Source organism: Triticum dicoccoides, chromosome 1B (genome assembly GCF_002162155.2).
Source record: "Triticum dicoccoides isolate Atlit2015 ecotype Zavitan chromosome 1B, WEW_v2.0, whole genome shotgun sequence".
Classification (NCBI taxonomy): domain Eukaryota; kingdom Viridiplantae; phylum Streptophyta; class Magnoliopsida; order Poales; family Poaceae; genus Triticum; species Triticum dicoccoides.
In genome coordinates, this window is record NC_041381.1 from 460674753 (window position 1) to 460690343 (window position 15591).

The window sequence follows — 15591 nt, forward strand, 5'->3', positions numbered from 1 at the left end:
CGGAGGAGAAGTCGGAGGGGGAGAAGGACGGGGAGAGGAAGGCGGAGAGGACGGGATCGGAGGCGAAGGCGTCGAGCGGGGAGGCGGGGTCGGGGGAGGAGGAGGTGGGGGAAGGAGGCGAGGCGAAGGAGCTTCCGGTGATGAGGTCCTTGGACGTCGGCGAGAGCAGGAGGCGCGGCGTGGCTGGGGCGGCCATGGCGGTGGCCGTCGCCGGGGCGGGTGGTGGATCTGGGGGTAGGAGAGATCCGGAAGACTCACTACTCACTAGGCGTCATTTGGTCGCTAGAAGGTTGAGAAAATTGGCTAATTTCACGAAAAAAAAAACCCTTTTCCACTAATTTTCGATTTTTAACATGAATGTCAACGCTTTATTTTTATTCACTGTCACGCTGTATTTACAGAGGGAACATTTTTCACATTACGAAAGCCGATATCTTTTTTCAGGATGAAAATAGATCTTATTCAACTACTCCCTCCGTTTCATAAGAGCATGTACAATAGGGACAACATAATGTAGCACTAGAACGGCAGGTGCTGGTCCAATCGATATGGCCAAGTAGCGGAGATCAAACCGCATGATGCATTAGTAGGAAAGCAAGTTTAGCACATGTAACATGACAACTTAATCAAAGAGGTGCTACTTGCCGAAACCCAACCCCCTTGTGTGTGTGTATCTATTAAGGATGAAAATGCAAAGACTATATCAAGATGGAAATGTATCAACGAATTAATAAAAAAAAGCTCAATGATCAAACCTCTCATATAGCTGTTTTGAGCCACAAAATCCAAAACAATATAGTAGTGCAATGTTCGACACTGAAAGTAATTCATCGGACATTTGACCTCATGAATTGTTCAAAACAATAAATAAGTGCAGCTTGCCGCACCCCCACCAGGTGCAGCCATACCCAACCCGCTAACAAAGCAAAATACAACATAGCATGATACCTATGAGGTGCCAGAGGAATATTTAGATAGTTATGATGGTTGTCAATTCTGATGGGCCGCTGACCAAAGGGTTATAGGCATTTCATATCAAATATGTAGCAACAGCAAGCACCAATCCAGGTTATGTAGACACAAAGGATAGATACTTGATGTATTACAGGAAATGCGGCATGATAGAATAGGATTAGGAGTACATAGGATCATAATAATTAGACCAGGTTGTGCATATAGAGGAAGCATTCAGTAGTGCATCAGGGGAGAAAATAACACAAAAATATCGAAGCAAACCGTTCATACAGAAGACCAGCGACAATTACATAAGCTACCATGATCATCCTGCATTGCATACATAAGTTTGCATCCATCCCCTTCATCTTCTAAACGAACAGGGTGCAGGCAGTAGAACAACAAAAGTCTATCATAGACACCAACATAAGTATTGTGTTCCCGTGGACAACATAACAACATCAGCCAACCAGAAGTGCCAAATACAGAAATAAATGTATGCCAACCAACATGACGTGACATAATTAGAGCCAGCAGAGAAACCAGACACTGTTGTAGACCATCCGAAGCTACGCCTCCATAGCCAAAGATCACTCCTATGAGCATCGATATTGGCCAGGGGCAGGGCCATCACCACACAACGCTGCAAACCTGAAGATCATGGACAAACAAATATGAATCAGGAACAAAGCATCTCGATCAGATGCAAATTAAAAGACCCTCGTATCCATCTGAATCAGTTTTTAGATGACAAACAATAAACCATGGCAATAAAAAATAGTACTCCCTCTGTTCCAAAATAGATGACCCAACTTTGTACTAACTTCAATACAAAGTTGGGTCATCTATTTTGGAACAGAGGGAGTAGTCAACAACCATAGGCCAGGAAATAGCATCAGTCATTCCTTTATCTTACCATGGAAGCATCATATATCATCGATCTATATTGTAAGAACTATGTATAAGAATGAGAACTGGAGTTATACCCTTTTGCTTTAGTGAAGCAGGGAGGCTGACATGGAGGCCGAGGAAGCCATAGAGGCAGTTATAGATGACGTCGTGTATGTCGATCGTCCACTCAACCTCCGTCTCCACCAACACCTCTTGCAATGACTCTTTCCTCATCCATGCACACAATCGAATCCATGGAGGAGAGAAGACCAAGGTGAGATGGGCTCGGGACCATCCTAAAGAAAATGGAGGTTGGAGGGTTTGATACCTCGGAGGCCAAATGTGCCTCAATGGCAGCTCCACCCTCATCAGCATGGTCACGAAAACAAAGATAATTGTCCGCACATCTTATTGCCACCTTTATTGTGCCTCATACCTAGCTGAAGTTCCTGATAATTGTTTGCCAGAAACCATCTTGTTATCTTGGGAAAGTATAAGCAGAACACAAGAACATGAATAAAGTTGAAAACTTTAAATGCATACATGACATTTAATTAAGCAAAACATTATTAGTCATAACAGAAGGAGATAAAGAAAGTCAGAAGCTTGTCATTATTTAAACTGAATATGTTTAAAGTCCCTATCTGATTTAGACTAAGCAGGAGAACATCTGATACAACTAATAAAGCAAACATCCATAAAGATTTTTAAATTGCCAAACTTTATAGAAAGAAGAACCGGACTATTTAATATCTAACAGATGTGGAGCAACTGAGCATGTCAAACAGAATTAAACCAACTGTTTCGCTGAGATTTTAAATTGGGTTAATCGGTTAAGCCATCTTTTAAGTTGAATGATAGTATGGTGCCAAACAGAACATGTTTTTTAGAATACATATTGAATAATATAAACTGAATTTCAACTTGGATCATCCGATACTAACACATACAGTATTTTTCGACTTGGAATATAATTGTACCAAACCACAAGTATTCTTCCATTTGGATATACATGGGACCAAAAAACGTAACTAAAACTGCACCAATGATATGACAACTACGTCAACCAAAAAGATTCCATAAGACATAACAATTTGTGCAGGAGGGGCAATTCATGCACACTGCAAAGAAAATTCCTCGAGACTTGATTGAATAATATAAACTGAATTTCAACCTGAACAACGCTTCCATCTCATTCATCGAGACTTGATTTAATTTTAGAAAAAGAAACCTGAATCAAACAACCCAAACAGTGGTAAGAATAAATTGGGAGGAGGAGCTCACATGAAGAGGTGCAAGCTGAGAGAGGATACCACGGTGGGAGGCGCAGGCCTTCGGTGACCTTCACAGGAGCAGGGTAGCAGACTTCTGTCATCAGTGGTGGATCTCAATCTGGACAAAGCATCCACCATTTAAGATTCAACCCCGTGTCAGAAAATGCTTGGATAATAATCTGGTGGCCAGGATTTTTTTTACGAAATTGCTTCGATATTAGTCCAACCACAAGGGTGGCAAAATACATTTGGTTTAATTAAATTCTTTCTAATATAAAACATGCTCACTTCAATTATTTTGGCAGCTCCAGCTAGCTACAGGAAGAGTAGCAGAATCTTATGGCAAACAGTACATGCATCTCATGATCACTCATACGAGTGAACAGTTGAATGGCACTTATAATCCCCTAGACTCATAATATCAGAAGATAACTACTACAAAATGAGATGTAACAATGGCATCATTATGAATCCAATTTCAAATGAGAAACAATAAAAAAAACTCACAGGAAAATGTTTATGATAAGTAATAAGGAGCATGTACATTTGCCTTTTGCCTCAGTGTCTCTCCCTATCCTGACAAAACTCTCAGGATCTGTTACACACAGATAAACCCCATGTTTAATCACATAAGGTATAGAAACATAAACATATGGACATTGGAGCATGCTGACCAAACTTTAATAAACACTACATTAACACATGTCATGTTGCGGCATAGGCATTATAGCAGACACGTAAGCACGACACCAACTGCGACCAATGCATCATGTAAATAGTAACATGTAGGACCACCACAACAGGAGAGAAAATCAGGAACTACCTGAATCCATGGTCGACGACGGCATTGTTCCTCGAATTTAGTGTGCTCCAACCACTGGCCACACACACTGCTGACCAAACCCCGCAACCTGGTCAATCTGGCAGGATTGGTCATGCCCGAGGAGGTCGTGGATGCTGCAACTGGCTCTGCTCTGACGCCCCACCTTCTCCAACTCCACCCTCACAAGAATTGAATGCTGGAAGAAATCAGTCAGTTCAAACTTGAGTCCCTCCAAAAATGGTTGCATGCTAGAGGATATCAGACCTTGAAAGTCATGCCAACCACAAGCTTCACAGCAAGAGACCTATAAAGGAGCTCAGGAGCCTAGCAAATAAAAGAGGCTTTCATCATTATAGAACACATTGAGTAAGACACGAGATCTATATATCTTTGTTGTAGTTATTTTATCAAACCAAGTAACAAAGTAGCATTCTCTTGCTAAATGCATGAAAACTAAGAGGCTGTTGAAAGTCATCCATGTTTAGATTAGAGAATAGCTGCATTGAGATATATTTTGGTGGGGTCAATTAAGAAAAATATCAATATATCAATGCAAGTCACAAAAAAGGGTATTAGCACGTGCTTCTCACCAATATTAGCATAGATGTGGTTGCCCATGCCAAGAAACAACATGGATGTGGTTGTCTCAATTTTACTTAGGCACAAGCTTCTCACCAATCTCAGCATATATGTTAGACCTGCCAATAAACAACAAACATCAATTACCAAGAAGCAAAGGCAGGAGAAAATTACAAACAACATAGGGCACGGGGTCTAGAGAAGCCATGTACCTGCACATCCAAAAAGACCATGTCAGTGTGTTTGATAGGACCATTATCAGTGGATCCACAATGCTGCTACAGAGCGAAACATACACACAGATGGTCAGGTTCTTGTTCCCCACAACAAAAGCCTGTAGATCAGTCATCGCCATCTACAACAAAAGTATCAGCACCAAAACGCAACTTCACCATTAAACTCAGTACTCTCTATGACATAAACCAAACCGCAGAATATATAAAGCCAATCCCAGTACACGCGAACATTCAAAATATCACCCCCATCGCATGGGACGACATATTTATTCAGCCAACACTATATGACACCACCCAAAATAGCATCCAACTCACAAAAGCATGCCAAAAACTACCAAAATGAAGACTACCATCATACACAAACCTAAGTCATCCCCGCGGCCCGGAAGACCTCAGGAAAAACAATGTTCTTGGTCTCAGAGCCGCATTTGCCATCAGCATCTAATATAAGGATTTTCAAAGAAGCCCTCGACGTAACACGAGACACTGCCACATACAGCTGCCCATGTGTAAAAACAGGACCCTTAAGATATATACCAACAGCAGACAGGGTCTGTCCCTGGCTCTTATTAATTGTCATGGCATAGCACACACAAACAGGAAACTGGCGACGTCTAAGCACAAAGGGTGCATTTCCCTTCTTTGCCAATAATTCAATCCTGGGGATATAAACAGTATCACTCACATGTGAGCCAATCATAATGACAGCTTCGATAAGCCGATCACCTAATTCTTTTACAATTAGTCGTGTACCATTACACAAACCATTTGCCTGGCTCGGGTTTCTAAGAAGCATAACCGGAACACCAAACTTAAGAGTCAGCCTATGATTTGGGAAATTTATAATTTTAGTTGCATTCAGGTACTCGACTGGATAGTAAACATCTTTGTCCCTAACAGAATCCGAAGAATCATCAATAGAATCAGCACTCAAATAGTCTCTGCTATCAGTAGGAACCAATGCAAGAATATGATCATTAATATCCTCAGCATGGTCATTGGTAGGGGCTAAAATGGCTCTCTCTTGCAAGTAACCAGAGTTCAGGTAGTTATGAAAAAAAACCACCATAGACAGAAGAAACAATAGCAGCTATTGGATCACCAGACGTACAAACCAAGAGGTCGTCCGGTATCTGTATCCAAGAAGCCTCAACCTCATCACCTCGCCTTATGACAGGCAACTTCCCTTCCCCAAGATCTAGCACCCATCTGCTAAATAAGGCAACATCCTTTTGCGCCTGGGTATCCGCACCATGCACACCCAAGCGCATGTTAATAGAAAGCGACATTTTTTAACAGAATGCCATAGCGGAGAATTCGTGATTGCCGCATCAATGATCTGAGGCCTAGTACCTCCCTCAACGACCGGTAAGATTTGTCTAAGGTCACCACCCAAGACCATCACTACTCCACCGAACGGAATATCAGCAAGATCTGGATTAGCCACAGAGAGGACATCACGCAAAGTTCTATCTACAGCCTCAAAGCATTTCCTGTGTGTCATCAGCGCCTCGTCCCAAATAACAAGCGAGGATACCATCAACAACTTACAAAGCTTAGAGCCTCTTTTAATATCACATTGTGTATTATCTTCAAGAAGAATAGGTATCTTAAAGCGAGAATGAGCAGTCCTCCCACCAGGCAACAACAGCGACGCAATGCCCGACGACGCAACAGTAAGCACTATCTTCCTCTCGCCCCTAAGGAAAGCACATATTGCACTCCACAGGTATGTCTTCCCAGTACCACCATACCCAGAGAAAAAAAAGCCCGGTCTCCCCGCCTGCACACACTCTACAATCGTCTTATAAGCAACCAATTGGTCCTCATTTAAACTATCAAACATAACCAAGGACTGTTTAGACAGAGCACATGCATCATAAGACAGTTCCTCATGAATTAGACAATTATCATCAGACTGCTCACCTTTGCCAGAGCGAGACGACAAGTTAAAACTTCTTATATCAGAACCACGTTTCAAGAAAATGTCAGCCAACTCATCAAGAAGCATATTTCTCAATCTTTCAGGAGGAACAACATAGTTTAGATTACCCAGGGCACGACGCAACCCATGTTGGATATCATCGTACATGATAGCGCAGTAACGTTCAAAGAACCCCATCTCGTCCTTGATAGAACAATGCATGAGCATAGTCACAAATAGCTGTCTAAGTCGATGCCCAAACCCCCAAACAACCGCTTCATCAAACGCTATGTACCACTCATTATCATCTCCTAACAAACCGCGCGCGGCACAAGCCTCTTTAAAGGTGTGATAAAGACGACCATCATATGTTCGAAGATCTTCGAAAGACCTAGCCCCCTTAACAATCATCAAAAGCATGCGCAAGTAATACAACTCACCACTCAAAGGATGTACATAATACACGCGACCAATCTTTTCACCCCCACCCCTTGGATGCCATGACCTACTTTTTAGCGTCCCAGGTCCAAGCAGTTGGAAAATCGCAATAAGTTAATGAACGAGCATCTTCGAACATCTCATTCGCAACAAACCATTCAGTAAGCATAGTCTTTCGCAAGAAGTCAGAATCAACAATTTTCGTGAGGTCAGCACCAGCACGATAGTAGATAGTATTCATGCCAGGCATATGAACGGTCAACCTTTGAACCGACGGCATTTTAAAGTGTATTTCAAACCCAAATATGCGCCACAATGCATCATACTCACATATATACCGACATATCAGATACTCCTGAACCTCATCTACTGTACGACAACCAGATTTAGTCAATTTTTTTAGCCTTTCTAACATGACCTTAGAGTAGTCAGCACCTTTGGTGACATACTTAAAGAGATATTTCATCACCTGTGTCTTATTACACCACTCTACATTTATATGTCCCTAGAATTTCTTGAGCATTGCCATATTATAAGGAACAACATGCCTATTGTCAAGGTAATGACCATTTTTATAGACCCTTCGACCGTCGTCACGACGTCGATATAAGGCAAACCCATTATCATCAATGACAGTGGTATCTCTAAAATCTTTTGGGAAATATTTAGAACAAACACCCTTTTTCATGCAGACACATTTATCGTTCATTTCACCACACGGACCGTGCATCATAAACTCAGAAACTAAAGCATATCCTAGAGGATCAAGCAATGCATCAGGTATTTCAGCAGATATTAATGAATTGATATTTTCAACACCAATCTCACCGTTACCCCCTCTCCGCCAGACAAGTATATGCGCGTGAGGCAGTCCCCGCTTCTGGAACTCAACGGTATACAACACTGAAAAAAGGACATAAAAGCTGAATTAGACAGACCAGCCAATAGAAGTAAAACATCATTAAAAAAACCACACATAGAGCACAACATTGACAATACCAGCTGTAATGGGGCCAAAAGCCCGGCCTGACTTAATCTCATCCAAGTACTCGGTGAGCTTCATGTGATAGACCCTAACAACAATATCCGCCCTATCAGAAGGCATCTGACCTGGTTCCAATGCACTTGTGATCTCAGGCCACTTGGGATTGCAAGTGAAAGTGGTAAATATGTTAGGCGCACCGTGCACCCGACAAACGGCAAGGCCATCATGGAAATTTTCATGGAAGTAACAACGACCGCCTATGTGACTGGAAGGTACAATGGCCCTCTTCCCAAGAGCATCACCATCAACACACCCATCACCTACCGCATCAGTAATACCCTGCATGTGCTCTGATCTAAGCATGTCCTAATTTCTTATGATATACCACAATCTACTTTCATCGATGCACGCACGTGCATCAACAACCGACTGGGAGGAGAGGAGACCATAACATAAATATGGATTGGGCTGATCACCCTTGTAATGGCACATAAAACGATAGTAATCCTGCATGGTCATCCTATTCTGACTATTTGTGGAAGCATCACCACCCCCAGAAGGGTATGAAGAGGACGCCTCAACGGTCGGACTTCCAGGTGCAGGATTAGGATCTATAGGTCCATCGTCATCATCTTCTTTAGGAACAATCAAGTGAGGAACATCCACCTGGAACCCTATCTCTCCATAAGGGAAAAGCAACGGGTATTGCAGAGGCATGAATGTAGTGTTCAGAGAAGATATCTGCTGCAAACCGTCGGAACGACTGCGAACAACAATATCCCGAGAAGATGCCTCTAACGTGAAGCCACCACCGACAACTAAAGCAGCAAGCCCAGTGGTTGTAGGCAAACTAAACTGTGGACTATCACCCTCTGAAGGTCCAATAATACGAATCGAGATATCCTCGATGGGTTCATCACTACGATCCTCTATCATCTTACTCGCCTCCCGAAAGGTCTGTACCAATGTGTTAAACTCATTAAGCATGTCTCTAAGACCAACCACAATACTCTCATCCACACCCCCAGTAGGCTTGTCATCTGGATTTAAGGCATTCATCCTATGTCTAATCTCATTAGCTGGGTCATGTATATACAACTCAGCAAACTTAGGTGTATCATCACCGCTAGGCATCAACGAACCAATACGATGAGACACTTGACCACTGATCTTAAAAATCTTAGGTCCACGGCTGCCACCAAACGAGCGTTCAATAGTAGCACCCATCGAAGTGAAAGCGAACATACACTTGTACTCACGTATAGTCCGGATGAATTTTTTAGCACGAGAAGTACCATCGAATCGAAGGAGCTCACGGAGATAGGCAGGGGGATCCTTAAAGGGAGGAATATATACCTTAGCGCCTTTACAACAGCGATTATAAACCATCTTACGTTGTGTCCAGGATGACCTGGACTTTGAACACTCAGCAAACCAAAAGGAGGCACCACATTATTGGCACAAGAAATCCGGAGGGCCGTAGTACGACCTATCTGCATAGCAAGCTAACGGCAAAACTATCAGCCACAAACAAAGGGTAAAAGGAAGAAAATAATCACATAACCAAAACAACAAAGGTCTTGTTAATAAGTACCTTTAAGGGACTCGACAAACTTGACCGAGAAACCTTGCCAATCCTTCGGCACATGCCCTTGGACAACAATCTCTGACAAGGCATGTAAAACCAAATAAGAGAACATACGGCAAATAGGAACAACTAACAACAAACCATGAAATCTCGTGCACCTTCGCATCCAGGACGTCACAATTTAATCGACACTTTCCGTCTTTTCCGTCTGTTGCGGTCTACCCCAGTCACCTTCGAACTCACATAAACCGAGAAACCATGCCAATCCTTCGGCAAAGGCCCATCAACGACATGTTCTTAACAGGACATGCAGAACCAAGTAAGACACCACACGGCCAACAACAATAACTAACAACAAACGAAGAACTTTCATGCACCTTCATATCGAGTGCGCCGAAACTCAACGCACATTTTCCGTTTTCTGTGATTTACCGCAGCCACGGTCGAGCTCAGAAAAGGGAACCAGCCATCACCTAACCACGTCGCAAACAACACAGTAACGAAATAATTATCATCAATCCCTAGGAGCAAAATATAAAAGAAGAACAATGGATACACACGTACTTGTACGGCTTCAAGGAGGACACCTGTCGTGGTTCTAAGTCTGACAGTAGAGTGGGGGGTAGGTATGGAGAGGCAAGGTCCTAGCTATGGAGAGGTTGTAAACACAAGAGATGTACGAGTTCAGGCCCTTCTCGGAGCCCGGAGGCGGTCGAGTGGATTATGTGTATATGAGTTACAGGGTGCCGAACCCTTCTGCCTGTGGAGGGGGGTGGCTTATATAGAGTGCGCCAGGACCCCAGCCAGCCCACGTAATGAAGGGTTTAAGGTGTATTTAGTCCGGGGCGTTACAGGTGATGCCCCACATAAAGTGTCTTTACTATCATAAAGTCTACTTAATTACAGGCTGTTGCAGTGCAGAGTGCCTCTTGACCTTCTGGTGGTCTAGTGAGTCTTCGTGGCCGAGTCCTTCAAGTCAGTCGAGTGAGTCCCTCGTTGGTCGACTGGAAGGTGACCTCTTCCAAGGGTGTCCTTGGGCAGGGTACTTAGATCAGGTCTGTGACCCTACCCTAGGTACATGACCCCATCATTAGCCCCCGAATGGATTGAGGCTTTGAGTGACGGAGGAGTTGATGCTGTTTCTGATTAACCTTTGCACACTGGTCGTGCGTTGTTCTGAGCCAGAGAATCTCTTCGTTGATAGTGAGCAACTTGTCTTCAGTCGACTCGATCCATTCTTTTCTTTCGTCGAGTGATCTTTCGGGCTTCGTCGATTTCCGAGCGATGGATCGCAGGAAATCCCGCGCCTGACAGACCGATCTGCCGTTCGCGGATTCCGCGGGATGCGAAATTTGGGGAAACGCGCGAAGCGGAGCGGACCGCGGCGTTCGGATGGGATGGGACATAGACGCCTCGATCCCCGCGCCGCTTTCTTCGCCATGTATCCCGCCCGCGTAACAGTTCCAGGATATGATTAGATCGACCGGGCCCACCTGTCATCCACTCGGAAGGGATCTTATAAATGCGCCCGGCGAGGGTTTTTTGAACAGTGCCTCAGCATTCTCTCTCTGCCCCCTTCGTCTCCGCCCAACGTGCTCGCTCTCGCCTCCGCACCACTTCTCCTCACGCGCCCCGCCGGTAGCCATGGTCAAGGAGAAGACGGCGGCGCTGGAGCGCGCGAAGAAGGCGTCAGCGACGGAGAAGGCGAAGGGGAGATCCACCAGCCGCGGTGGGTCTTCGTCTAGATCTCGCCTGCCGAAAGGCTGGGTCCAGGGAGATTGGATCCAGTCGACCATCACGGAGAAGGATCTCCTCGACATGGCCAACGAGGGCCTGATCCCTCATGGAGCTGCGAGGCTTCCGGGGAAAGAGTGGCAGCCCCAGCCGGAAGAGGGTGAGTGCGTGCTTCTGGCTACCCATGTCGACCGCGGATTCTCTTTGCCGCCGAGCATTTTCTTCCATGGTTTCTTGAACTTTTTTGGAGCGCAACTCCACCACTTCACGCTGAATTCTATCGCCTATCTTGCCGCGTTTGTGTCCATGTGTGAGAGTTTTCTGGGCTGTCGACCGCATTGGGGCTTGTTCAAGCACATATTCACATGTCGCTCTCAAACCGTGAAGAAGGCGAGTCCAGGCGACGAAAGAACCCGAGTGGTCCAAATGTGTGGAGGTCTGGGGATCCAGGTGAGGAACAAGAGCACCTTCCCAGCCATGACATTTCCCGAGTCAGTCAGAGGCTGGCAGTCGACCTGGTTCTACTGCCAGGACGAGTCGACGCCGGGGCAGTCGAGTGGACTCCCTCAATTTACCATGGACCGAGTGAACAAGCCCTCCTCTCTGAAGTTGATTCCGGAGGAGAAAGCTGACGTGAAGATGCTGATGGAGCGCGTAGTTCAGTTGGTTCGGGAGGGAGTGACGGGTATGGATCTCCTGGAAGTTTTCCTTAGGCGCCGAATCCAGCCTCTTCAGTTCCGGAGCCATTGCATGTGGTTGTACTGCGGGACTGAGGATGTGACTCGGGTCAATCCAGAAACGTCGACAATGCCACTCTGGAAAGGTGGATGGCCGCTGTTACTGGGAACAAGGACAACCCTCGCGGGGCCAGAAGGATTCCTCCACTCGACTGCCACAGTGACCCAAACAAGGTATGTCTGCTCCACTTCCCATTGTATTCTCGTCATATTTATTTCTGTTTTCTCTGCCGATCGGTCAACTGATCTTTGTCTTGTTGTCCCTCAGGCCCTCACTGAACTGTACTCGATGCCCAACGGAGCGCAGGCTCCGACTGAGGAGGGAGAAGCGAGCGGGGGCGAGAGCCAGGAGGAGGAGTGGGACTCGGACGCCGCTGAGGCCGATGATGATGATGATGACGATGACGATGATGATGATGACGATGAGGACGAGGAAGAGGAGAAGGAGGAGGAGGTCGCACCACCGCGCTCGGAAAGGCAGTCGAAACTTGTCCACGATCCTGCGACCGAACGCGGCGAGGGGGTTGCGACTGCTACACAGTCGACCAAGCGCCCTCGGACCACCTCTCCGGCGCCGACTGAAAAGGCGTCGAAGCAGCCCAGGGCGGCCCCGTCGAAGCCGACCAAGCACCTGCCGAAGATGAAGGTGTCCATCCCCACCATATCAGGGTAATCATGTTGCTTAAGTCTTCTTGTTTTGTGTGAACTTTGTCTCTGGTTGGCGCTGGAGTTAGTCGACTGATTCTTTGGAGTTGCAGTGCTGCTACTTCTGAGACCTCAGCCCGGGCTGATGACCATGAGATGGAGGACGCAGCAACCTCAAAACCAGGTACTATACTCTTAACGCCATTTTTAGTCGACTGACTCATGATCTCTAATTCTGATTCTTTTCTATAGCTCCATCCAATGTTGTTATCACTCTCCCTGATGATGATGAAGATGAGGAACTGCTGAAGTACAGAAGGAGTAGGAAAGCGTCTGCCAGCAGGGTGACCCAGGATGTGACGGTGCCTGAGACTCTGGCCGCGGAGGAGGAGAACACCACTCGACACACTGTGTCCTTCGCAGATCCGCTGACGAGTGCTCCGCAACCCTCCCTCTTCACGACGCACCACGTCCCAGAGGACCAAGCCAGCGCAGCGAAGGAGGCGATACGCCAGGCAGGGATCATGATGGAGCAGTTGAAGACCATCCGGGATGCGAGCCAGGCAGCTTACGACGCCAGTTCTGCCCTCCAAAGCAATGTTCAGGTCAGTCGACCACCGTTTGTTCTGTTAGGATATGCTACCAAAAACTTTTCCTTTCCAGAATTTATAGTAGTCACTCACTGGGTGTGTCGATTTAAACTCCGTGTTAGCGGGGGCACGCTGAGTGCACCCGCTGGGTGTAGTCCCCAAGGCTAAGGTCGACTGCTGGCAGTCGGCCTTAGGCTTTATAATTTCAGTCTTTCCGTCATTCGACTATGTCGACTGGATTTCGCAAACCGGTCGACTGGTCGACTCTGTCTTCAATAGGATTAGTGGGGGCACGCTGAGTGCACCCACTGGGTGTAGTCCCCAAGGCTAAGGTCGACTGCTGGCAGTCGGCCTTAGGCTTTATAATTTCAGTCTTTTCGTCATTCGACTATGTCGAATGGATTTCGCAAACCGGTGGGGGCACGCTGAGTGCACCCACTGGGTGTAGTCCCCGAGACTGTGGTCGACTGCTTGCAGTCGATTACAGTCTTAAAGAATATATCTCTTTTTTTTTAGGTCGACTGGTCGACTCTATCTTCAATAGGATTAGTGGGGGCACGCTGAGTGCACCCACTGGGTGTAGTCCCCGAGACTACGGTCGAATGCTTGTATTCGGCTGTAGTCTTAGAAACGCATGATTTTTCCTTTTCCACTCGGAAGTGAATTATATTTGACATTTAGTCGATTGGTTCTTCGCAGAACTCCTGTGACCTTGTGGCTCGCTACTCTGAGCTGGAAAACAAGCACATTCAGCTCGAGCTGAAATTGAAGCTGGTTCAGGAGAATCTGACGAAGGCAAAGGAGGAGACCGAAGGTATGTTTGGTGAGACCTTGACGACTGCTTTTTCCCTTCATTTGTTTCAAAATCTAATCTTGCTGTAACTTGCAGGTAAGGTGAGGGAGGCCCAACGGAAGAAGGACCTTGAACTAGCTGAGAAGATCAAGCTTGTTGACGAGAAGTTAGCTTCAGTCGCCAAGCTTGAGCAAGAAAATGCCAATCTGAAAGCTGCTCTTGGGAAGAAAAAAGATCTGGAGGCCTTCCTGAATGGTCTTGCCAAGAAGCTGTTTCTTATGCTTGAAGGTAAATCTCTATGCTCGGCAATCATTTCCAACCGTGGTTTTTCCATTCGACCATTGCCTTGACTCGGTGATCGTCCTTGCAGAATTTTGTCAAAACTTTGAAGAAGAAACTAGCCGGCTGGAACCAAACCTTGACCCCGTCAATTCTCCGATGAACGACGAAGTTGCCATGAATGTTTTCCGACTGGAGTCCCGTGTTGCAGCTGTCGTGGACTATCTTGCAAGGCTGAAGGTCGCCACATCTCGCATCGACTCGACGCTCTGGCCCGGGGAGACACTTCAGAATGATCTCGAGTCGCTGATAGCTCGCTTGAACACGATCCCTGGTCGAGTGCAGGAGTGGAAAAAGTCCTCGGCTCGGTGCGGTGCAGATGTTGCTCTGTGTCTGGCCCGAGTCCACTGCAAAGATGCGCGAGAAGACAAGCTGGCAGCCCTCCGGGTGGCCAACACCAAGAAACACGACTTCAGGTCCTTTATGGAAACTTTCCTTGCGGCTGCCACTCGGATCGCAGATGGAATTGATCTTGATGAGTTTGTTGCACCTTCCAGCCCTCCACAGGAGGGGTAAAAAACTTCTTCTAAGCTCGACGCTTTAAATTTGCCTCGGTATGCCGAGTGGAGTTGTAACCGATAAACCTTAACGGGCTTAGCACCTGAGCACTTTCGGTTCCTTTAGGTATCGATCCGAACTTGAATTTGGCGTTTGAATATGATTGCTTTTGGCTCAAAATGTCTTTTGCAGGTTCAAAGCAGGGCGCTTACTGCAATCGACTTATTCCTTAGTCCACTTAGGTGAGCGCTGGGCTGCAGTTAAGCCTCCCGAGTGAGAGATTTGCTCTTCACTCGGTAGGACTTCTATATCTTAGGCGAGCACTGGGCTGCAGCTAAGCCTCCGAGTGAGAGGTTTGCTCTTCACTCGGTAGGATTTTTATATCTTAGGCGAGCACTGGGCTGCAGCTAAGCCTCCGAGTGAGAGGTTTGCTCTTCACTCGGTAGGATTTTGATAACTTAGGCGAGCGCTGGGCTGCAGCTAAGCCCCCGAGTGAGAGGTTTGCTCTTCACTCAGTAGGATTTTGATAACTTAGGCGAGCGCTGGGCTGCAGCTAAGCCCCC

At 46.3% G+C, this 15591-nt stretch overlaps 2 protein-coding genes across 15 annotated transcripts in view; both read right to left on the bottom strand.

Moving 5' to 3' along the window:
• The window catches only part of LOC119350472 (conserved oligomeric Golgi complex subunit 5-like), a 5636-nt gene extending 5376 nt beyond the window's left edge, over positions 1-260 (bottom strand). The window contains exon 1 of the mRNA XM_037618293.1: positions 3-260. Within this exon, the coding sequence (XP_037474190.1) occupies positions 3-196 (194 nt within the window). The 5' untranslated portion in view covers positions 197-260. The remainder of the gene's footprint in view (positions 1-2) is intronic.
• Positions 261-1205: 945 nt separating this feature from the next.
• LOC119341278 overlaps positions 1206-15591 on the bottom strand; it is a 25395-nt gene continuing 11009 nt past the window's right edge. Inside the window, exons 5-19 of one of the 14 annotated variants that reach the window (XM_037613200.1) lie at positions 10257-10279; positions 10070-10165; positions 9851-9988; positions 9699-9770; positions 8119-9609; positions 7948-8022; positions 4734-4876; positions 4533-4640; positions 4207-4266; positions 3943-4138; positions 3664-3714; positions 3159-3237; positions 3020-3076; positions 1941-2294; positions 1206-1605 (exon numbers count right to left, since the gene is read on the bottom strand). In XM_037613200.1, coding sequence (XP_037469097.1) covers positions 8471-9493 — 1023 coding nt within the window. In that variant the 5' untranslated portion in view covers positions 9494-9609; positions 9699-9770; positions 9851-9988; positions 10070-10165; positions 10257-10279 and the 3' untranslated portion in view covers positions 1206-1605; positions 1941-2294; positions 3020-3076; ... (6 more) ...; positions 7948-8022; positions 8119-8470. The other 13 variants (XR_005165048.1, XR_005165047.1, XM_037613194.1 and 10 more) reach the window with 13 other exon arrangements.